Below are 25,722 nucleotides of genomic sequence, written 5' to 3' on the forward strand. Positions count from 1 at the left end.
GAAACACAAAGTAGATTTGAATGTGACTAGTTTTGCAGTTATTTGTTAATGAGTATTGGACAGCTTTTGACCTGTTGATGGTGGGAGATGAAAGGTAAAATGGTCAGCTCCAAACACACACACATGCTTTATGAGGAGTCATCGATTGCTTACCAGATATCATAGAAAATAATTTATTTTTTATGTTCTTAAGTTTTTATAAAAACAAATGCACATTTCAGGTAATATTTGACTATCAAATGCATATAGGTCATTCCCTCGCGGCTGTGACTTTACAATCATAGGAAAGTAGTTGATCCATGTTCCAACATGAGTCTTCACTGTTGAGTCACCTGCAATCAGGGGAGTAGCTGCCATGAGACATAAGTTGGGTCCTGGGAAAGTTTGATACACGCATACAAAGACAGTTTGATGCTAATTGAGTACAGTCCTTGTTAGTGCCATTTGGAGCCATAGGATAATGCCTTTAAGAAAGGCAATGGTTAACCCAATATCCTTTCGCAGTACACATGAATTCAATTCAGCTATTAATGCTGAGTCAGCAGCACTCTTCAATCAGCAGCTCCCCTGAACAATACAGTTTCCTCTTTATCGCCCTAAAACTCGAACTAAGCCTCAGAGAGCGTTGGTGCCTTACAGATGTCTGGAGTGACCTGTTTCCCTTGAAGAGCTTCTGAACCTTCGGCCACAATCCACTGGACTCCAGCCTGAGGACAAGAGTCACTTGGAAGGTGGAAACCAGGGTGGCATCCACTGCTATTTGGTCCAGGGTGCATATTGTGCCCGGGTCCCCCCTGTCCACACACAGGTCGATGAGCGCTCCCCTGAGCCCGCAGGGTTCGCTCAAAGCCAGGTGCAGCAGCTCTTGGCTGATATTGAGCAGTAGACAGTCTGGAAGGATCAGTTTGGAGTAGCCCAGGATGTGTGAGGCTTTGTTGAGACTTTGTGCTATTGTTGCTACAACCTCAGTAGCCAGCGTCTCCTCCAGGGGGTAACAGAAGAAACTGCTGTCCGATTCTGACAGGGACATGTCTGCCACAGATCCTGAAATAAAGATAATTAAAGTTCAAATCTTATCTCATAGTTCAAGGTTTCAAGGCTTTTATTGTCATGTGTGCATAGCTACAGTGTAGTTATGACAATGAAAATCTTCGGTCACAGGCTCCTTCAACAGTGCAACACAATAAAACAGATAAAATAGTAGGCTACAAGTAAATAAAATATAATATAATAGAAACAGAAAATAATAGAAACTGCAGAATAGTCTATATACAGTAATTGGTATATTGATATATATGATATATAAGAGTTGCAAACGGATGTGCAGGACTAACAAAAAAAATAGGTCATCATGAAAAGCATCCGTTTTCTTTAACCCTTTTGTTCTTTGTCAGTTCAAGCTCTCTCTTTAACAAGTCAACTAACATTTAAATACACCTTGGTTACAAACCAAACAAAACACAATGGACCCTGCTAAGACAAAAGGCTGCAGCACTCACCAGTTTCACTCCTGCTGCCATGATTTGCTGGGACCAAGTGACTGATCCCCTTCAGCTCAGTCAGCCTCTGCAGCAGGCTGCCCCAGGACAGCCGCTTTGAACCCCTGTTCTCCGTTGGGGACGGAGGAAAGCTGCCGTCCAGGGAATGATTGCAAGAAAAATACATCTTTACAAAAAAAAAGTGCAGTGGTATCGTCCTCCGGTGGCACCTGCCTACTGAGAGAATCAGCTGGAAAACACACTCGCAACAATGGAACAAAGCTTTAAATACCCAAGCCGGGATTCTCCGCCCTCTTTATTTCTTAACCAATGAGGTATCAGCTCTCTACCCTGCCTGGTAACATGTTGTTGTCCCTTCGATGAGTCAAGGGCCCACCCTGACCCTGCAGGCGACCGACCCCCAACCAAACTTCATAGCTTTTTGTTTTTCTAATATTATTTCACTGTCGAAATATGACATTCAACAATCAATTCGACAGAGCAGTCATCGCATGTTTTCAGAGTGTCATGAAACAATGAGAAGACACACCCCTTAGTTTTTGGACAAAAAACAGATATGATGAAAGAGCTGTGAAAAGATGCATTATTGCCTACGGCAGCTGGGACTGACACGTATCGCACGTAGGCCTAGGAGGCAGGGCCGTCCCTGGCCAACTTGAGCCCCCACGCAATTATTCTGGCTCCTGGTTTCAGACACACACACACACACACACACACACACACACACACACACACACACACACACACACACACACACACACACACACAATTAATTAATTATCACCATCAGTTGTCATGTCTTTTAGATTTTTAGATTGTTTTAATCCATTGTGGCCTACAGTCTCCTGTGGACTCCTAAAGCTGTTTTTTGTGTGTGTTTCCAGCTTGATAGACATGCAAAGGCCTACTATTTAATGTTGTGCTGTTCACACACATGCAACATAACTTATTCAAATAAGTGAGGCTTTCTACACAGTAAAACTCAGCCAAACTCCCATTTAATATTATTGCAAGTCACCAAAAACTCTTTGACTGACTAGAACCATTTGATGAAAAGTGGTGAAACTGATTAGTATAAAAAGTCACAGTTTGTCGTAAAACTGTTGAAATATAAGACTATGAAAAATACGCAACTAGAAAGACTACAAATCCCAGAATCCCGGTCCCGCATGCTGGCTCTTACGGAACCGACTAACTCCCCTTTTGTGTATGTACAGCTCTCAACATGCCCAGACTTGTAGTGATTTTCACCTCTTTTAAAACTTTTCGCCTCATTCTGAAAGAAAGAGGTGAAATGTGCCAACGTGACGGCCGTCTTGGTGTGTGGTGAGAGACGGGAGATGTAGTTCATTGAGCGGTTTCACAAAAAAAGTGTTACTTCACAGTTTTACGACACATTTTTATTTTTTTGACTTGTAAAATTATCTTTTAAATTGACAAACATCATATGTGTAATTCGTGGCACAATTCAAACGTGATCGAAATAAGGTCCCATGGAGCTCAACCGGAAGGGGAGGGACTTCGCCTCTCTATGAACGGACGTCTCTTTAATATGACCGCTCAGAGGAGAGGAGTTCTCATTTCTCTAACCGCCTGCTGCTTCCCCTCCTCTCTCCTCGGCTCCCCTCCTCGGCTCCTCCGCTCGCATCTCCTGTGGGCGGGACTAAGACACGAGGATAGGAGTCTAGGGGTGTTTCTCAATCGCGAGTAAAGCTGCTTCTGAGCCACTATTTCAAGCATACTACGTCATCGAGTGCCGCCGAAGTACTGTTCCAATCTCCAGTATACTTGGAAATCTACCGAGCCCGGCGTACTCCGTTTGGAGAAATATCGAGTGTGCACATGAGTAGACTTCGCGGCCTTAAAATCCCCACAATGCTTTGCGCACGGACCAATTTCCCCAAATCTGTGGCGGAAGATGTAAGGCAGGGCCTCTCATATGACGCACACCTGCACACTTGCTAGCCTGTTCCACTCTTTGTTTTCCGAATGGCAGGAAGTATTCTTGACTCGCTTCTGAAGCAAGATGCTCGGCAGACATGTGCTACCAAGCAAGCGTACTCGCGATTGAGAAACACCCTAGGGCTGCGTTTCACTTCGGTTAAATGGATTCCTTGCGTCCCTCACTTGCGTCGTTTCCCTGCGACTAGTCCCTCCCACCAGGGAAGCATGGAGAGACGCAAGGAAACCACGAGAAGCAGGGAAATGAGTTTTAAGAGCAATGGGACATCCTTTCCTCCAGAGCGTCACGTGAAGCGACGTCCGTTTGTGATGACGCTGCACAGCTGATCGTCTGACAGCAACCAGCTCTTCACACACACCCCCGCCTCTGTTAGTACACATTTACTGACACAAACATTTGTATCATCTGTTGTAGACCCAAATAAATAAAATCAAATAAGAACTCATTCTCAAAAAAGATAAACGCCATTCTTAAAATGTATAAACGAACATTAGTTGGATTAATATTGATTAGAGTGCACAATAGACATAAAATAATTGAGAGAAGAAAAAGAGATATGTTATCTATCAAAACCCAGTTAGATTAACATTAATTGGATTGCACACTTTGTTTGTTTGTTTAGATATGTAGCAAATTAACATTTTAAATAGCACTTAATGACTGACTGAATGGAAATGACAATAAATGAAAATGTAAAACGAAAAAAGCGATCATGAAAATGTTTCCAATAAATGAATAAAATAATTTTTGACCACTTTGTTGTTCAGATATATCACATATTTGTAACTAAATGATACATTAATTGAAACAAAACACGGTATAAACTGAGGAGTAAGTCCCGTGAGTTTCATGTGTTTTCTTCACTCCGCTGGGAAACTCTGCTCTCATGTCAAGAAGCATCAGATCAGTGCATGCGCTGCATCGTCCAATCAGTGAGCGATACACAGTAAGGGGGCGGGGTGAGTGTCTGAGGATTTCATCGAAGGATGGTCTGGTGGTTCCTCGATTATAGCTCCTCCATTATCGCTCCTCGCTCCTCGCTCCTCGGTCCTCGGTCCTCCGGCAGAAATAAGGCCATTGGGACGCTACTCAAGATGGCGCAGACAAATCAACTTCCGGTGAGACCGAGACCGAGGAGCGAGGAAATGAAAAATAAGAGAAGTGAAACGCAGCCTAGGAGGGGAATCTCAGAAATGAGATACGGCCTGTGACACATAAAAAAATCGGTTTTAATTAGATCAACTAAAATATGCGTCATATCCTGCTACGGTCCCGCACCATGCAGCGCCTTTTCTTGCAGGCGAATAACTTGATGAGCGAACTATGGATAAATCAAAGAAAATAAAAGTATCGGAGGGACACAGAGGGTTTCATTCTGCGTGGTTAGAGTTATATGCTTTCACAGCAAACGATGCTGGCTTACCGGTATATTTGATTTGTGGAGAGAAGTTGTCAAAGGTGCTGCAGCCTCTACGTATTGGAGGAAAAACACGGAAGAGGAAGACAGCTGACGATCTTCAGTCATAATTCAATCAGTTAACTATTTTTAGGGTGCAGCTATATGTTTTATTTATTTCAAAGTGGGCCCATTTGAATTATATTCATTTTCTTCAAATGTGCAGAGGACTCCCCAAGTGCTGTGTTGATTTATTAGTAGGCCTATGTGTATTTGTTTTAATTCTCCTTATAAGAGTTCTTTGTTTATTATTAGAGGTAGGCCTAAACAGTTTTCTATAATGTAATAAATAATAAATGCAAAAAAACTGTAGTTTTTGTCAATGATGTAACAATATATACAACTTTTTAATCAAGCTATCAAATAATGTTTTGCGGCTCTAGACAAAAATGAGCAAAATTGCTCTTTTGGTCAAAAAGGTTGCAGACCCCTGTCCTAGGCCTACGTGCGATACGTGTCAGTCCCAGCTGCCGTAGGCAAGAATGGATCTTTTCACAGCTCTTTCATATATCAGTTTTTTGTCCAAAAACTAAGGGGTGTGTCTTCTCATTGTTTCATGACACTGAAAACATGCGATGACTGCTCTGTCGAATTGACTGTTGAATGTCATATTTCGACAGTGAAATAATATTAGAAAAACAAAAAGCTATGAAGTTTGGTTGGGGGTCGGTCGCCTGCAGGGTCAGGGTGGGCCCTTGACTCATCAAAGGGACAACAACATGTTACCAGGCAGGGTAGAGAGCTGAAGGCGCGAGCTGATACCTCACTGAAATGCCGGCCTTGAATTTGAGTATAACTTAAGGACACTAAGCTCTGCATGAAGTGACTCCTTCCCTAAAAGCCACACATATCTACATAAGCTGCTCTAGAAATAAACAGTAGTGGTTGGCACGACCATTTAAAAGAGAACCCACGGTGACACAGTATGTGGTTAAGTGTATTTTAGCAAGCGAGTGCTTTTGTTTTGAATTCACTTCCGTGAGTTTCGCCCCGCCCCTCGCTCCAATGACCGTCCATTTGACCATTTAGTAAGGTAAAAAGCAAAAACGCCTCTCAGACGCTCTTCCGTTTACTTGTTTAATAAAGAAAAACAAATGGTACGTAGATACACGGATTGGTAGGCCTTTGTTGAAACAGTTTTGGTGAGTCAGCCCTAACTGATGTAATACAATGCGGATGCAGTAGGTGGCGCCACAGCAACGCCTGTACATGACTGTGTGTGTGTGTGTGTGTGTGTGTGTGTGTGTGTGTGTGTGTGTGTGTGTGTGTGTGTGTGTGCGTGTGTGTGTGTGTGTGCATGCGTGCGTGCGTGCGTGCGTGTGTGTGTGCGTGCCTGCGTGTGTGTCTGCCTGATTGCACCTTTTGTTTTGAGCAAATGTGGCTATGAAAACACAACATTTGACATGCATTCTTGGCCAAAACTGTCTTTCTCTGCTTCTCTGAACTGTCCCTATAAGAAATATATCATTTAACTAAGCTTAAGCTCCTACACTGTTGGGGATGACCATTATTTGGGAGGTCAAATGGATAAGAGGAAATAAAGCGTGACTGACGTTGTGTTTTACAGTCCAAACATGCCTGAGAGAGCAGTTAGGCTAGCCAGCCTCAGGCTATGTATTCATGTATAATATATCTACTACCAAATGCATTCTCAAGAATGGATTTTTTTTCTAACAATTTGCTTTATCTAAGGTGAATTTCAGTGAATCACAAAGGAACACCATTATATTTTAGTCTTCAAAGAACCATTTGTTTCAGTAATTGTTGTGAAAGAAACTTGAGCATTTATGAGCCATTTAAATGGAGAATGCATAACATTACACCTGATTTAGCTCGGATACAATCTTTGTCTCCAGACTTTTTAGAATATGCTCGTATTGTTAATTAATTCAGGAGGGGGTAAAAGTGTTCCTTGATTGTGTTTGCCAGACTGTAGCTATAGCAACTGCATGCTTTTGTAGGCAGGGTATATCTGAAATGTTTTGCTCAAGCCACAGTTCAATAGTTCTGGCTTCCTCATGTTTATTTCTGTCACTTTGTCAACATTATTGTAAGGAAAAAAAAAAAAAAATCTTTCAGTAATAGGTATTACAGCATGTAGTCTCTTAATGCAGTGTTTCTGAGCCCAGTGTCTGGAAACCCTAAAGCTCAGAGTATACAACTCTGTTCGCGCATTTACATAAAAATAATGCTTCCAAGTTATACCGAGATAAGAGAATTGCATCAGAAACTCAGATCAATATTGGGTTGACTTCAGAATAGCCTATACAAAAACAATCCAGTGGAATTGCAACAAAGGCACACATACACCTTTATACACCTTGTCTTATGTGTCATATCAAGATGTCTTTTCATTTCAGATTAACATTCTGTCCTTTTTACAGTATTAAATCAGGCGTTTTTATTGTTGTTGCCAACTGCAGGATACAGGAACTGAATGCAACATCTACCCTAGAAAATGTGTTCCATGTTTCCTTTCACTGACTACTAAGTTCACATAAAACAACAAAAGGTCCCTGAACAGTTTGTAATTTCCAGTTTGTCATGTCTTATGATTGATATTGATTGAATGTCATTACACAGAAGCTGCATTTCTAAGTGATGGTTGCAGGAGTGAGAAAGACAATGCATACATGATTAACCATATGACATCAGACAAAGAAAATAGGATCCCAATCATTATTTATAAGTGCTCTTACCGTGGCTTGTCCCTGAGTGAAGCTATCTCTCATTTTAGAAGCCTGTGCATTATTTAGCAGTGCTGCCAATGGTTTGCTTTTTGTGTTTGGTTTTGAATTAAACAAGACTTTTAAGGCTGTTGTCACTGCTTTTTCAATCTTGAAGTATTATGGATAACTTGCATGTATACCATCTAATACAAATCATACTATTATTAAAAACACATTATAACTCTTTAACCTTAAAGGAAATACCAAGTTAAGTGATACAACTGGTATCAAGCTTTAAACTGCAGCTGTTTTGGGCATTTTTGCTTATTCTGATAGTGATAGAGAGAGGGACCCCCCATAATATGAAGTTAGCGTTAGCAGTCAGTTAGCTTAGCTGCGCCTAAAAGAGTGGAAACCGCGTTTTAAAAAGCTACCATCGATCTGTCCAACAAAATCTGCCAAAAGCTTACTAACAACTCAATATAACAAATATAATAATAATGCCAAACTGTTGCTCCAATTGCTTTTAATTCTAACTCAAATGATTGGCTACTCTCTATTAAATTAATTAAACTCTTCACTATTCTCTTTGGCACATTTGCCGAGCATCCTACATTTAGATTGTTAGCAATACACATTGGGCTACAGCTGAGGCTGATGGGAATTTTATTAGGCATGCAGGGAGTATTGATCATAAATCAAAGTATTGGAAAGATAAATCTTTGACCTGATGATAGAAGTAATTGGAAGGTCACTGGATCAATAAAATAGTTATAATTCATCCTGGCATTGGCAACCAAAGATGTAAGCTGCTGATGCAAGAACACACAGAAAATAAATGTTTACTTTCAAATTGACCCAAAAAGCTTAACGAACATACCTGCAAAATAGAAAATATTTCTGAAGGTAGCAAATCTAAATCTAAGGGTCTACGTTGAATTGGCATGCAGACCTTGTTCAACATATGACTTGTACTGTGCAATGTCTTTTTCCCAATATGGGATGCTTTAAAAAAACACGAAGCATAATTTACCACTTTTTAATTGAAGCAGTGTCTTTGTAGTCTAATGTTGACATAGACTTCATTAGTGGCCCATGAATACCAAGCATTATCCTCTGCATGTGAGGATCCTGTTCGTAATGAGTCTTTTGTCATTGAGTATGACCTGATCTTACAATTTCCTGCCATCAGTTACATTCTCTCCCTTTGCTCCATAAAGCATTAGACCTTAGGGAACTATGCTCACATGACTGACAGGGAGATATTTTCCCTGGCTTTTATAAAGGGATTACCTGAAACCCCCTATGGCTCTGTGACTCTAGGATTACTCAGCCATCTTTTCTTTAACTTGCTCCAATAAATGAGATGCACATTGTTAGCTTGCCATGTTCTGCCCTTCTCTCTCTGAATCTCTGCACTGTGACTGTCACATGACATCTGTCACTGGGTTCATGACCGTGCCTATGTCTGATTCCCAATGCAGCAGTGTGGGCTTTCACCTATGTGCCTTAAAGGATGCATAACGTTAATCACAATGCCATTTTGCTTAATTTGACTCAATGCTCTTAGTTGGATTAATGTCCCTGAGAATGAAGCGGGCTGATGGCAGCTGCTGCAGAGCACTACTTTAAAATGCATCTGTATGAATACACATATTATGGTTTATAGCTGAGAGCACACTGTGAGCACAGCCCAGTTCAAACCAACTGCATTATGCAGATTTATTGTTTGCGCACATAAATAATTTTTACCAATCTAAGTGTTAAGCCATGTTTGAAAAAAGTAGCATCACACTTGCAGTATGCTTCAAATATACTTGAGTTAAGACATGCTTTGTTGCTCTAGGACACTGATTTGATCACATCCAAATGTCTGCACTGTGTTTCTTTTAAACAACTTGCTCTTTCTTTATCTTTGCTTGTAAATTTGATTACGCTGATGCCCTGTCTCGTGCATGTCTTTTTATCAGGGCAAAATAAAGATGGCATCAGTTAATACAGCTTTTCAATTACAAGCTGTGATCCAGTCCATCTCTCTTGGGACCGACAGGGCAGATACAGTCAGATACTGTAGCTTGGCATAATGCTTTCCGGTAATTTATCAGCACACATTATCTGTGGGCCGTATATCTGAACACAGCAGAACAGAGATCCAGAGCAAAGAAATCCACTAACCTTCTCTTCATCAATCCAGGTAACCATTCTGAGGCAGAACCTTTTAAGCTTTATGAAGTCTTATTGTCCTATTTTAGCCAGGTTTGTTTCACTGTTATAGTGGCAGTTAAGTATTCTCCTTTCAAGCAGGGGTAGACATACTGTAGTCTAATGTGATTCACAATCAATTTAGTTTATTCCAAACCATAGGTTCACAGTCAGAAACAAAAGACCTGATAATGAATGTGTGAGCCATTCAATGTTCGAATTCAGATGTGTCAAAGATATGTTGGTTCAGCTCATTGATGATAACGCAGGCCTTTTTCATAGCATGTGATGGCAGGAATAGCAAACGTGTAACCTCATTAACAACATTAATTATGGCTGCGTTGCATTTAGGTGTTCCAGTTCCAGCGCTCTGTTAGCATGTACACCGGCTCACTGCCACGGCTTTCTGGGACCATCAAATGGAAGAGCGCCAGCGTTATGTTACTAGTTGCACCTTTTCTGCCATCACAAATCTAAAATGGTTGATTGGAAGTTCCAATCAACCAATTTGGAACTAAGGTGTATTTCAGAGGCCATTCATAAAACAAGGATTTTCAACTGGTCTGATCAATATTACACATTAAACACAAAGCTTTTTATATTATATTACAATCTACGGGGGAAAAAAAGTAATAGACAGAAAGAAAACATTTGTTTTGTCTTTGCTCATGCTATGTTAGCTTGGGCACTTTTCATTCATGCTGTAAGCATTTACCTAATGTTTATGTTTAGATTTATAAAATAACTGAAATGAAATCAGATTTGCAGCTCTGATAGATGTCAGCAATGTCACTGATTGACTTTTGTGTTTTATGTTTGATATTTGCAAACTTTACTATCAAACTTAAAAGCAATTTTTCCTAATTGATTCAGCATATTTTGATTAACACTCAATCATTCAATTGCTAAAGATTAATCCAAGCAGCCTTGGCAATAGATCTGTCTCCATGACAACTGAGCTCCATCTACAACTTGAGAAACTGTGATGAATTTCGGAATTTCTTACTACTTCCTGACATTTTATTGACCAATTGATTGATCAAATAATTGAGAAAACGGAAATAGCCCTTAATTGCAGCCCTTTATTTAGACTGCCCTACATACCAAACGGTGCACCTATGCGTGAGGCTGCAGAGCATCATTTGGAAGTGCAGCATGTAAACACAGTAAACACCACCTTCAGTGCAAACATGTAAACATACCCAAAGTGTCACACAGTACCAGGACTTACCCTGCATACTATTATCAAATCTATCTCTCCCCTCTCTCCCTCCCTCAGCAGAAGGAGCATCCTATAGGCTAATCAGCTGGTAGTTTCAATCCAGCCTCAGCATCCTCCCCCTCCCAGAAGAGGAAAGCCGACAGCCGGTGTGTGCGAGGTGTTTTTGTCCGCTACCATGGTGGAAATTACGGATATGGTGTGCCTTCTCGTCCCGCTGGTGATGTTCGCTGGGTCTACCTTGCAGACCGAGGTGAAGAGCGGCAAAGAGGCGGAAAAAACGGGGAATTTCATGGAAGACGAGCAGTGGCTGTCCACCATTTCACAGTACAGCCGCAAGATCAAGCACTGGAATCGCTTCAGAGACGTAAGTCCTCCGTGTTGATTGAGAGATGCGCGGTAATGCGGTATAAGATGCGCTGATGGGCAAACACGCACGGTCATTTGAAAACAGTAATAATAGTTAGGGCACACTTTCTCGCCCGGGTGATACACACAAACTTGGGGCTGTTTTTAGGATATGGCTGTGGAAACACACTTTAGAAAAAATGTTTAAATATTGGAAACAATTAAAAAATAATCACTGTTATATCTAAGATACACATTTATGGTATAAATGGTATAGTGGACTATGAATGTGAAACTGCACATTGTATTTTGTTTACAGTGTTATTTATATAATTAGGCTATTTGAAAAATGTCCTTTTCAATTTCGTTCTATTTTGTGCTTGTTTTTTTTAACAAATAGCTCAAAAATACATTGTATATTTTATGTGAATTTAATATCTTTGCTCATAACGCCAAACACAGACTTGATGTTTCACTTTTCTGATCCCCTCCTCAAAATTCAGGATGTCTCAACTGATATTTTTGTCAAGAGCTTCCACGACAGCTTTACCTGGAAACATCTAAATCCAAACGGCAAACACAAACTAGACTCTATAGGCTACTACTCTTCACATTATAGTAGGCCTACAGCAGATGGTTTCCTTTATTAACCAGGCAATTGATGTGTTGGTCCCACTTGCACAGCAGGAACATTAAAGACCTATTCCATCATACTGCCCTTAATACTGCCCTTACCTCAGATGTGTTTCCAGACGTGTCCCAGGAGATTTCACAAACAAGAGAATTAAGCAATTAGAGCAGAGGGGCGGGGATTGATTGATGTGCACATTCACCTACCGAACAGACTGAACTGGGTTGCAGGGATTGATTAAAGCCTGCAGGCTATACACAGTGATCTATTGCTGTGTCTGTGAATGTATGGACTTAATTTTGTCTCCAGGCTCTGTGAAATGATTAATAATGATCCCAGCAGGATTTGGACAATAGTGCAGTTGGATAATGTTCCATATAACTTCTGTTAATTGGGTTTTAATTGATCCAGGGTGGTTACTAGCACGTGATAAGTATCATTATTGGATTTGAAATGTGAGCGGTTGGCTTGAGCACGAACATACACGTGAGAACAATGCCCTATCTTTACAGGAGGAGAAGCCTTTATAAGTAGTAACCATAGCAGAGAAGCTGCGCTGTCGTTTTTGATCCACATTCATACGCCTCCTTATGGACGTCCCTGAAGAAAAGGTGAAATTGGCAGCCGCCCCTCCTGGATATCAGATGACTTTGGCTGTGATTACTTAAGGAGAATGTCCTCGGGAACTGTACTTAGGGAAGTAATGAAATTGTGTGCATGGAAAGATTAAGTCAGAATTATTGTGGGATTATAACTCGCTGGATGCTGCTCTATATTTGCACAGCTTACATCCAACACTGTTAGTAAGAGCAGCAACTTCACTCTGAATTTGGCCCATCATGATTGGCTGTGAAAAACAAAACATAGAACCAGAATGTGTGGAGCATCCCAAGATATAAAGGCTTCTTCTTGACATTGCTCAAGGCGTTACCATCTAGTATAAAGATGTCACATGCTCTGCTTTCCCTTTTCCCCCCTCAATTGAACATCAAAGCTGCTGTGAAACACCAACAGATCCAGTTCCACAGTGTCTCTTTCATGACCATTATTCCCAGAGGTGACTGTCTTAATGTGTGCATGTGCATTTGCAAGCCTCCAGTGCATAAGTGTGTGTTGGCTTCCACACTCCTGCAAGTGCACAGGCGTGATTCTTTTCAAGGCTGTTGCATCTGCACGTGCTTTTGCTAGCGTGCTAAAGGGCAGCAGTGCTGGTGTCTCTGGTGATGATGATGATGACAGGAGAAACATCAGAGAAACGAAACCACTGAAAGTCCCCGGGGAATCGCCAATGGAAACCACTTTGATTCCAGCTTGCTGCCGTAGCAACAGCAGTCTCTGCGTTATGGTGTTGAAAGGGAGCATGTATCACTGAAGGTTTGATGACTTTATCCCCCCTCACCAGTCCTGCTTCGGGTGCGAGGAATAAGTGGAAACATCCGTATTAGGATATTTTCGTATCGTTCAAATGTCTTCAAGCTAAACACCATTACTGCAACCACCTATTTCCTTGATGATTCTTAATGAGAGCTGATGAATATTGAATATAATGAACATTTAATTGGTGTTGCTTCATGTTGGTCTTTGAGCAACAAAAAAAATCAGAACTAGAAAATGAGCAGTTCAGTCTCTGGGAAATGTATAGTTGATGTATAAAGGACTGCCAATTACACAGTTATAGATATTCAGATTACATAAATTGATGTTGACTTGCACAGTCCTCTGAGACCAGAATGTTGAATATTAATCCGACACTGGAAAGCAATAATCAAAGCTGCGAAAACATGAAAGACTTAACTCTTTCATTCTCCCATTTGCATGTGCGCAAACACAAACAGATGCACACAAACCCTCACACACGCATAAACACACACAATACATAGGCTGCAGAACGCTCTCTGTAAATATTTCATATTTATACTCTTATGAAATGTAAAAGCCAAATCTGGATAAGAGGGTCTTTCACTTTCAATAAAAATAGCTCCCACACTTCAATTCAATCTATTTCTCAGGAAGACAAGGCGATTAGATTTAACAGTTACAGTCAACAAATAATAGAATGGGATACCTTCAATCCTTTAATCTGACAGGTGCACTCAACATTTCATTTCACTAATGCACCAAATCCAGGAAAAGAGAGAATACAGGGGAACGGGTGAAGGCAGTCAATGCAGAATTGTTATTTAAACCCAAAGACCTGGTGTTATTTGTTCCATTCTTTTAAGTCATTCGGCAGCCTAAGTTGCAATTATAATGTGTACAATTTAGATTTTGTATTAATTTATTTTCTTTGTTTTATACAACCCGAAAGATATATCTAATAATAACCTTTGTTATAATGAGAAAGTTATATAAGGGATGATTAAAAGCTGGAATCATACAGTAGAAAGAAATTGCAGATCTCATAAAGAACATCCATCATGTTCTGACTTTTATTTTAAGATGCTGAATAAAATGTGTTCCTTGCACAGAAACTGAGACTCAATTATAGGGACAATTACATGTCAACTGGGTGCATCTCACCAGTCAAAGCAATGTCTATTTTCATTTCAGTGTGAAATGAAATGGTTGGAGACTACTGCATTGTATTCATAGCGGATCTAATTTGTAATGTTTACCAAAGGCAAATCAACAACAGATTCTATTCTATTTTTGTAAAAATGATGCTGTCCATGAAATTGCCAAGCCATGAAATTGGTCTGGTATATTTTATTTCTGTTGATTTGGGATAAACTCAGATATGTGCCTGAAAATGGATGATCATTACGACTTAGCTCACCCAGCATGAGGCAGTTTATTGTTGGCATCCATTACACATGCCTGTATGAACATGGCAGAAAGGGATCAGACTTATGATGTGATTTTTGGGATAATATTTTCTCTGCTTTCCATCCAGTGTTGTCTGTGCCTGGTAAATCCTTATCTTAAAAATACATGCCTCTCCACTCAGGCAGCAATGGACCACCCAGTACCAATCCTGCCAGCACCTGTTATCATTCATTTCATTTTTAAGAAACAGCACCTGCAAAAAAACCATCAGATTCCTTCATGATGCCACTTGATAAATATGCAAAACAGGGGGGGCAGTCATTCTCGCAATCTGGCAAGAACCTTTGAAAATAGATTGACCTTAAAAATCTCTACTTACCTCCCTGATTTTTGCCTTAAACTGGCTTTGGACCAGCACAATTTTAACACTTTGATTAATGCTCCTTTTTATCATTTCACTATAGCATACAAAACATAATTGTGGGTAATGACATCTGTAACACCGGAGCCAAATACTCCATTAAACACTATCCAGATGAACAGTAGTTTCATCACCAACCCTGCGCTTAGTCCTGCTTTTCTATCACGGAGCAGCTCAACTCCATACTCCCCAATGTTAGAATAGACTGCCACTGATGCGTTAAAGCTATGCATGATGATAACAGCTTATCAAAAATCCATTAGTCATACTTTGTTCTGTCACGAGTTGTTCCTTATCATACTCCAGATTCTTTATGAGGCTGCAAACGTCCAGAGCTGTGTTGGTGATGCAGATGGATCTCGATCTCTTCCAACAGTTTTTGGATGGCGCGTTTGTTCAGGGTTTGGACTGGCGACTGGTGCGCTGTGGGGTGTCTTGGCCGGCTACCAGAGGCCTAGGTGGGCTGTAATTGAGTAGAAGAAGAAAAAAGAAACAGCCTTTCATCATGCCCTGCTTGCAAAGCCACAGCTGCTCTCCACTGCAGTACAATAGCCACAGCTGAAGGGCACAGGTGCCGCAGAGACAGGGAGAGGGTTTCCTAAGTATTGAAGAAAGGATATGATTATTACATTTTTTTGTACATTCATTTGGAAACACAATTTAATAAATGTAACATCATCCACAACTCTCCAAACTGCAGAAACAGACACACGTTTTGTTAAGCATTCTTTTGTTCAACATGTTTCCTTACAGATGTTAAAAATGTTCTGCACTCTCGGAGTGACCTGCATCTGTGTTGGCTAAACCTGGGACTCGGTATGCCAAATAGGTTGTTTGTTGCAGAGAAAAGCCAACATCCAGAAATCTGCCTGAAATAAGCTCTTTGTGGGATATTTCCAAGTCCTCCAGAAGTTAAAAACCTGTATGTGCAGTAATTAGCCCGGCAGTACAAGTCCCAAAATAGTGTAAATGATGTGACAGCGTGATGTTTGTATTCAGATAGGCCTACAAAAAGGACATTTAGAATCTCAATAGTTTATGTCTCATGATTAACTTTCATTTGAAAATGCACTGCGCCTCTTAAATTATCACTAGACAGAGTGGCTTTGCGATTCCAGAAGGCAGGTTCAATAAATCACATTTTTTCTTTTAAAACGAACAATAACTCTAAGTGGCAGTGGCTGTCCCTACAGTAAATGCCACCCAAGTGTTATTACCTTTGGGCTTGAGCCAGACTGAGTCACAGCCAGTGTTATATCAGCTTTCGTAGACAAAGTAGCTGATTCAAGATAATTTGATTAGAAAAAGTTAGAAGTGGTTGAAAATAGCAGTGCAAATTCAAATGTTTTAGCACCTGAGAGTACCTGAGCAACCCAGTCTCACGGCATTTCGTGTTATAGTCACAAAATCTATTGATTCGTGTTCACCAACACGATTTCCCCTTTTTATCGTGTCACACAGAACGATTTTACAAGCAATGTATTTCTATTGGTAGTATGTTTCGTGCCTGCACCATGTCTTTTTGTCCGGTCGGGTCTTGGAAGACCAGAAGCTGTGTGGTTCATAAAAACATTTTCTTACTCAATATCAAGCCACAATTCTTGTTTTTATTTTAAATTGTATAATGTCGGACTTTTCTTGCCGTCCGTGAGGAAAAGAAATGGGGCTCAGTACTGAAATCTGTATTTTTTAAATCTTTTTTTCCTTCTAATTTGTTATTATTTACATTGCTTTTAAAATCGTTCTGTGTGACGTGAAAAAAAGGGGGAAATCGTGTTGGTGAACACGAATCAATAGATTAATTTCGTGACTATAACACGAAATGCAGTGATACTGGGTTGACCTGAGAGACTTGTGAAAACATTAGCTGTTATCCAACTCAGAAAAACTACCTTATTTTATTTTTATCGTTGTGTTCCCCACACAAAATGTTGCATTAATACTGTCTTGCAAAGTGAAACATACATGATGGAAAATAGGAACATAAAAGCGAAATCTACGACTTGTGTCGTGATCTGGGCTTTTGGTTTTTCAATTTCCTGTCTAATTTTGGTAAAATCACAAAATTGTGTCGCTCCCCTGTGTTTTTGCCTTTATACCCCAGCTGTGTCTCGTTTATGTGATTAGTTCTGATTGTGTACATACAGTATACCTGTGAGTCTGACAGTGTTCCCTGTGAGATGTTGTCAATGTTTTCTAGTGCGGTCAGTCCTTCTGTGCTTGTCCCTTTCTCGTGTTCCCTCATGGATTTTCTGCCAGTGTTCTTCCTGACATTAAGGTTTGTTCCTGGTTTAGTTGTTCTTATCATTATCAAGTGAATTAATTACCTTATTAGTGTTGTTCTCGGTCAATTTGAAACATTTTAAAGCTTTCATTAGCTTCATTGTTAGCTACAGCTGATCAAATCTGCTAGCAAGTTAGTTCAGCCAGCAAAATTGACTGTCACCAGCTAGAAAGGAGACGGCTGGTTTTTTCTACCTTTGTCTTAAACTTAATTCCAATTGTTAAAAAAATAACAACTAATGGAAGGCTTAACTGGTATAGCAACAGTATGCTAATAAAGGGGTTTGTCTTTAAATCTATTGGCGCACCAATAGATGTTCAAAAGAATTTAGCTTACAATTAAGAAAATAGTAGGCTAACTTGTTCTATAGGAATAGGATTGTAGGAGCATTAGTGATGAGTAAGCTTGATAACTTGTTAGGCACGCCAAGTCTGCCTTTTCCCCTTGACCAGGTTTCAGTCCTTGTTGTTGCTAATCTTGTTGTGACTTTCTTTTTCGAATAGCCTTCATTGTTTTCAGCTCCCCTGTCTCAAATCATTGGCTGGTTCTTATCCTTCTTGAATGCCCTACCAAGGCAACTTTATTGATTTTCCATTGTTGTACATGTCTGTTTTTCAGTTGGGGCTGATGTTTTCAGTCAAGTGTGAAGGTTCTCGCTGCTTGTACCAGATACTCCTGTGAGTTGCAGACTGTTTTCTTATTCCCCGCGGGGCCTCGGAAGGCACAAGGGCTGATTTTATTTATAGATAGCCCTAGTACAGGGCTGGCATGAGTGCACAGAGACTTTGTGGACTATAAGTGTGATAGTCTAGCTGTAACTGTTTGTGTGTGTCTGTTGTGTGAGTGCATGTGTGACGACGCATGAAAGTTTGAGAATGGCAACTCAGTAGAACCAGTCAATTTTTTGTCTTGGACCTTTGAATATGTATCCAGTGAAATGGAAAAAGCAATTCACCGCTTACATAATTGAGTGAAAACTTCAGCCAGCGTTTGTATTTGACCTTTTATTCATCCTTTGCTGTCACAGTATTTCTGACGTTGCTCATATTTACTTGAGCATGAAAGAGTGGCATTAGAGCCTTTCTTATTATGTATAAAGCATAATAACTGTGTGACACACTTCAGTGCAGACATAAATTAATACCTTTTTTCCACCAGCTCTAGCATGAAAGGAAGAAATTATTCATGTATGAAACAGTAAGGCAAAGTGGAAAAAAATCTGTTACAGTTTCAGTATGTTTAACGATAGAAATGGAAATCTATCAGCCACCTAAAGCACAAAATATGGCTAACGTTTTGAGTTGTATTGCCCAAATATTTTGTATGACTCACACAATCCTCATTTGGAAGGAGCTTGGCTAATAATTTACATCTGATTTTCTTTATGTAGACACAAATCTGACCACAATATGGTTTCTGGTATTATGATTTCAAATAGAGTACAGTTATACATAGGAAATGCTGTTTACAATTGTAGTCCCCAGAGTGAAAATACACCAGAGGCTTGTTCTGCAAATACAACATAATAAAAACAAATCAATACAGAAATGTCAGAATATGAATAAAACTATACATGTATTGTAAATATTGATCCAACAAACGCCACGTATGGCAAAATGCTTATGATTCTATAATTTAGGGTACATTTCACATCAACAAAAATGTTCAAAAAAAGTGTTCTTTCTCAATAGAACAATCAGTGGTTCAAGTTAGTATATTCCTCAGTATAGTTTAAAAAATAATTGTATTAAAGTTTTGTTTTTTCATGTGATATGTTCAGCACTGTCATTAAGGATAGGGATATTTTTATGTCATGTAAAACTCCAACCTGTGTAGATGTACAATATACTATAAAGGATATCAGAAGCACTATTTTAGATATTTTAAATTTGAAAGAATGAGGTGCAACATAGTTGACAATGAAAGTCAAACATTTGACGCAAATAACATAGTTGACTGGACACATTATTAACCATCAGCACTATGTTCATTTCAAGGCAGAAGTGCAAAATTCTATTGATAATGATGTGCAATGATGTCTACATGTCATACAAATTGTCAACTAGGTTACCTGTCAACTAAGTTACTACAGTTATTACAGTATTGGGTAACTTACAGTAGTTGACAGGTAACCTAGTTGACAATTTCCCTATTTTGACCCATCATTTCAATGGTAGGCCTTGCCTGGATGACCACATGTCATTTTCTTGAACAGGTTAACATCACATTTGAACATATAATTGAATTAAAATCATTAAACAATTGTAAACCATATCAATGTACGTAACATTGTTGATGGTCAATTAATATACTCATTGACAATGTGCTATTATACATAACATATTGTAAACAATTAGAGGACAATCACCACAGTGTGTTCAAAATGTCTGCCAAAGAGGAACATGGCATCATGTGATGCTGGTAACATGATATTGGGACAAACCATTTTTGAGTTAAAGGGGGAAGTTCTGTTCGTAACATAGTTGACAGAACTTTTGCGGACATTCAAATTATTTAAAGGAGGAAATCAATTAAACAAATATTATTATTCTTTAGTATTTAGACTTTTGAAATAAATGAATAATAGTTTTTATTTACTGTAATGGTTTTTATTCATTATTTTGAAACCAAGACACCCTCAACTGAAAAACGGACATAGCAAAAACTGACAATTTAAGAACATCAAAACATATTTCAAGCTAAATAAAGCATAGGATGCACATAATGTTTGTGTGATATTATAACATGCTTTCCAATTATAGGCAAAATATGATATTTTTGAAGAAAATAGTTAGAATAATTATAATTATCATCAATGGACATCAATGGACATGGAATGTACGCTAAATTGTAGAATCACAATAAATAAATACTGTATATCAAAGTTTACGTTTAAACTTCAAATCTCCTTAAGCTCAGCTTCCAGCTAGGTTATACATTGAAGGACACTCAGCTTAGCTTGTCAACATTTATTTAACTCAGATCCTCTTTCATTTAGACTTTGATGGCAATACAGTTAGTGGACAATATTCAGAGAAACGTCAGTAAGAAAATTAACCTTAAGCAACAAAAATATAAAATATATAACTTTGAAAAGTAAAGGGAATGTGTCCTTCCATCCTTAGAGGTAATAACGCACTTTGCAATTTCACATTTTCAAATACTTTAATCGAATTAAGATTCCGGAAATTGTTTTTATTTATTGGAATAAATGTAGAGGCCTTGAAAGTTGAAATTATCAAACACTTCACTCAGAAAAAGTAAGCATAGTTTTGGCCGGCATAAAGTTGAGTTATTCTCCTTTCTTCCACATCATCCCCCAGCAGATCAATCTTGTGATGCAAGGGGAACGGCTGCTCTATGCTTCGTCCCCAACCTTAAATTGTCCAATGTTATAAATCCAAAAAGTACTGACCCTCACTTCACCTTTTACCTAACCAGTCCTCCCAGATTTCTTAGATAAGCTCCCTCTTGACGCGTTCCTGCAAGCAAGGCAGACCAGACTAACAGCGTTTGATGCTCTGCCTCTGCTCTGCGATCCTGAAGCATCAGCTTACAGCCTGTGAGCATGCAGCAATACAGGAATCAGCAGGCTTGCTTCTCGTGCCCCGCAGCCCAGTGTGCATGAAGATAAGAGGAGAGCATATAGGATGAGAGTATTGTTAAGGGGGTTTTGTTTCATCTCATGCACGTCTCATGTGATCTGTAAACCCAAGCTGAGAGGTTGTGAGCCTTTATGTGAATCTCTAGGTGGGAGGAAATGAAATGATACTGTATGTAGCAAAGCTACTGATGACACCCTTGGGGCAATGTAATTTTTTGATTTTTCCTCTCTATTTCATCATATTGTGGGGTTATATTTTATACTACAACAGTATTCAACAGTAGTGTGCCTCCACATGCTTTCATGTATATAAAATAGAACATCTGTTCTTAAAAATGGTATGTAAACAAAGTGCAACCTCGGTTATTGTGGTTACTTTGCAGCATTTTCTTAGTCTTTTGATGTCACTCATAAAAAGGTTTTGGCCACATAGACTCTGTAATGCAAAAAACCCTAAGGTTGGGCTCGGTATGTTCTGAAATTCATGGCCCTTAATGCATTTTTACCGCTGTGACAGCTGAAGACACTTTTCATCACATTATCGTGATTGTGATATCTCAGTAACGTCTTGAGGACATTTCTTAAAATTTCAAATGTCAACTTAGACTGATTAGGCGTCAAAGCTCAAGGTGTCAGTGATAATATATGAATATTGTAACAATTTCACTAGATGTCTTAATATGATACAATTTAACAGTGATTACATTTCGGTCAGATATGGATGTAAACTGCAACTTGACTAGTTAGCAAAAGCAACGGCTAAGCAGTAATATGAGTTTGATACAGAGGGCGGTGAGGACATTGTCGCCCTGTGCTGTTCTGCGTGGGTTTGATGAATCCATTGAAGGCAGATATTAACGCTCATTTTGAGACAACTCAAGTATAAACCATCATCCGGCGGACTCATCTCCAAATGAGTGTACTGTGTTTGCTTTGGAACTGATAAGGCAGTGATGCGCTGTCACCACAAACGAACCCCTCAGGGTAACCACAGTGAACACAGAGTGCATCTGACAGCTGACATTTACCTAGAAACACCTGTCAGTCACACACACACACACGCGCTGTCAGATAGACACACACAATCATTTCAACCTGTTTCCTGTTTGTTCTTTGTTTCCATCTACCAGGATTTTTTAAAAGCTTTTTTAGAGTTCCACTTGAGCTGAACCCAATGTTACAGCTCATGAGGGATTGTGGACTGTCCATCATTATTGCGAACATCAGCAGTGGGGTGAACAATCTGCCATGTTTGATGTGGAGGGTACGTTCCCCCGCTCCGTTTAGCAAGAGGAGATCTTTCTGATGTTATCGGGTAGATTACAGAGCTCCTGGATGCTGAGTGTTTTCTGCACTCCTCTAATCATGTGTATTAAAAAAAAGACACAACAGTCTTTCATCAAAATTCTTCTCCGTGAGTCATATTTTCTGGTGATATAACTTCACTGCCGTGTGCCAAACTTGTCACCGTGCTCTGCGTCTCATTCTCACTTCCATTGTACACTCAGGAGAATTTATTTTTCCCGAATACATTTTCTGCAGCCTCTCTTTTATGAAATCATTGATTTCCAGTCCTGTCAGCGCGGCAGGACGCTTCCCTCATCGGTCTTGGCAGAAACACAAATACAGAAAGGCTGCTAAATAATGCAGGAGCTGAGGCATCAATAAAAGGAGACATGGGAGGCGTCAGATTAATGGCCAGGTCGTAAACTCTTTGAGGCCTTGCCTTGCTAATGTGTGACTTTATCAGGCCCAACAAGGGTAAATCACACAACCAGCAATCATTCATTAAAGGTGGGGTATGTAAGTTTGAGAAACCAGCTCGAGTGCGCTAGAATTTGAAAATACACAACCGGAGAAAATCTGCCACTTCCTTATAGAGCCCCTCCTCCAACACACACGAACGCGCACATGACCAATGAGGGCACGAGATAAGTTTGTGCACAGATGGAAGGCTGACAGGCAGGTAGGCCATCCAGTTATTTTAGCCGGGCCGGCTAAAATGATTGGTCGTGCTTTTTACAGTACTACGGCTTCCACAGATGACATTTTTTTATGGATTTTTTGTCAAAGCACTTAAGATATTCATTGCTATCGGGATGTTAAGAGCATTCCATGGAATATAACAAAAAGTGTATCTCGAGCCGGTTTCTCAAACTTACATACCCTACCTTTAAGCTCAAGTGAGTGTTGAGTTAAATTCTAGACATGAGCCAGTTTACTGGGAGTGATTTCTCTGTCATTGAGCAGGGGGATGAGATAGAGCAACAGATAGACTGTTCGGTAGATTTGAAACCTTGAGTGGAGTCCTTGCCAGTAATGAAAAAATATTTACCCCTGTGAAACTCAACTTTGAGGGTCATAGAAGAAGGTACCAGCTTTCATGAGGGCTGCTTATTTCACGTGTTGTGTCAGGATTTATCACCTTCCAGGGAGCTGTTTGGCACACTCCTCCAGTACAGTTAATGTTTACGGTGATGAGTAAGTCATCTCTGAGGAAAAGAGGGGGGCGGAGGATTTGTAAATATCTTGACTCATGCTTATTATTTCAGACAGCAATATGCTTACAAGAGCTTTACATCTGTACATATCTTCTGTCGTATTCCCTTATGAGTGAAGGAAATACCATTATAAGTGTCTAGTTAAGTGCTCTTTTTTTATGATATGCAAGAAAATAATATTCATAATGTCATCTTTCCAAATTGTTTCTATATTTTTTAAATAATAAAACCCTGATAATATATTTTTCAATCAAAATAAAACCTTCTGTATTTGTTACACTCATACTTGTAGCACCGTACACACCAGTGAAATTTGGATTTGGAGAGATTTTGTGTATTTATATTTGTTGCTATGTCATGTATTTCCGTGCACCGATCAGAGTTCTGGGACACTAAATAAGGATGTTTTTTAAACTTACGTTAAATGTTAGAAGAGGGGTTTTAAATGTACATGAAAAGTCTTTCTTTGGTTCTTCCAATGTCATTGAATGCAACTTAATACCCTGTACCTCACTAATATTGGCTCTTTTCTCTCCTTTTGCTGTCATTTCACCAGGAGGTAGAGGTCAGTTCTCTTCAGATTTTTGACACTGCTTTTTCAGCTGTTTTTGTACATATTTTGTTTTCATTCATGTCTCATTTCCTTCTCTTTTTGTGTGTCTTATCTATACTTCTCTGACACTCTTCCTACTCTTCTTTCTAAATTTAAAATCTCCTTCAACTTCCTTTTTTGAAATTGAACGTTTAATGTTCTAATTAAGTTAGGGAGGGGGAGGAGCACTTAAAGAAGAGCCATATGCCTCACATATAGGCACCGGGTGCACATTTGTTGGGCTCATTTCCATACAGATGTACATCCACAGTTCATTCCCATCTGTTTGACTCACTAATTATCATGCTGCAAGAATAATGTACACATTATAATCAGTGTACGATGATAATGTAAACTACTTCTCCTCTATGAAGGTGACAGAGTGTCGATGTGTTGTGCCATCAACAACGCTGTGCACTCAGGCCTGCAGTGTGTGAACTACGTGTCTCATCATTTTCCGCAGATGCTAATACATGATTATTTTCTCTTCGTGTTTCTGCAGGATGATTATGTTCGTACCTGGGATGAGAATCAAGCTTCTAATGAGAGTAAGTGTCATCTCCTTCGCTCCGCGTGGTTAGTTAAGTCACTCAATGCCATTTAACATACACCTATTGTGTCTTAGTTTAATACAGTCTTACATTTATTGCATTATAATTGTGTCTTAATCCTGAGTGTGCAATAAGACATTTTGAGCAAGCACTAAAACTATATTTTGAAAATAATATATTATCATGCTCAGAATAGTTTAACTTGAGCAATCAAAAAGCTATTGTGGACTCTTTTAAAACCATAATCTAGTTTTATTAACCTCATTAAAGATCCATAGTTTCTTTTTTGCTATCATTATTTCAATTCAAATACAAAGGCTTTAGTCATATGCACAGTAGTTACAGTGTAGAAATGGCAATGAAAATATTAAGTCCCAAGCTCCTCCAACATTGCAACATAGTTATATAGGACATAAAACAATAAAACAAATTAAAAATTAAAATTAAATTAAAATAGTGCAAGAAGAAACAGTAGAATATATTAGAATAAAAATAGTGCTTGATACAAATTATGTTAGTGCATATATGAGTGAGTGTGTAAATAGTAGATAATATATACTTACAAAATATACACCATATACTGTATGCAGTACAAAACATTTCTATAATGACAAAGAATGAATCAGAATCAGAATCAGAATACCTTTATTAGTCCCACAGAGGGGACATTTGCATTGTTACAGCAGGAAAGAGCCACAGACAGCTTAATGTTACCTATGTTAAGAAAAAAGTACTAAGTTATGATATAATAAAAATATAATATAAAAAATAAAAGTAAAAGAAAAATACTTTCCAAAATACAAATCCTGTAACAGTTCTTAGGATTTAGCAGCCAGGTATATATTACACAGTTATTAATGGCATATGTATATAATGTATATATTGCACATATAGCACATATTGCAAATAGTATGATGGTATTTAACTGCAGCAAGTTACACAATTTACAAGATACAAAATGCAAAAAAAACACACCTTGTAACAGTTCTAAGGATTAGCAGCCAGTTATAAATTAC

General features: G+C 39.1%; 2 protein-coding genes across 3 annotated transcripts in view; one reads left to right on the forward strand and one right to left on the reverse strand.

The window, feature by feature from the left end:
• Positions 1–159: 159 nt before the first annotated feature.
• Positions 160–1,748, reverse strand: LOC117499583 (DNA damage-inducible transcript 4 protein-like). Its single transcript, XM_034152066.1, has 2 exons — positions 1,500–1,748; positions 160–1,044 (listed from the first exon to the last, which is right to left on the reverse strand). The coding sequence occupies exons 1-2, from the start codon at positions 1,663–1,665 to the stop codon at positions 539–541; spliced, it is 672 nt and encodes a 223-aa protein (XP_034007957.1). The 5' UTR covers positions 1,666–1,748; the 3' UTR covers positions 160–538.
• Positions 1,749–11,122: 9,374 nt separating this feature from the next.
• spock2 (SPARC (osteonectin), cwcv and kazal like domains proteoglycan 2) overlaps positions 11,123–25,722 on the forward strand; it is a 28,301-nt gene continuing 13,701 nt past the window's right edge. Inside the window, exons 1-3 of one of the 2 annotated variants that reach the window (XM_034152067.1) lie at positions 11,123–11,375; positions 24,120–24,128; positions 24,658–24,703. In XM_034152067.1, coding sequence (XP_034007958.1) covers positions 11,187–11,375; positions 24,120–24,128; positions 24,658–24,703 — 244 coding nt within the window. In that variant the 5' untranslated portion in view covers positions 11,123–11,186. The remainder of the gene's footprint in view (positions 11,376–24,119; positions 24,129–24,657; positions 24,704–25,722) is intronic. The other variant, XM_034152068.1, reaches the window with a different exon arrangement.

Source organism: Trematomus bernacchii, unplaced genomic scaffold (genome assembly GCF_902827165.1).
Source record: "Trematomus bernacchii unplaced genomic scaffold, fTreBer1.1, whole genome shotgun sequence".
Lineage (NCBI taxonomy): Eukaryota > Metazoa > Chordata > Actinopteri > Perciformes > Nototheniidae > Trematomus > Trematomus bernacchii.

Excerpts from the sequence above, each read along its gene's own strand:
- LOC117499583 (XM_034152066.1), bottom strand. The coding sequence starts at position 1,665 with ATGTATTTTTCTTGCAATCATTCCCTGGACGGCAGCTTTCCTCCGTCC. Across the intron at positions 1,045-1,499 it reads TGGCAGCAGGAGTGAAACTG|GATCTGTGGCAGACATGTCC; the intron begins GTGAGTGCTGCA and ends TCTTTATTTCAG.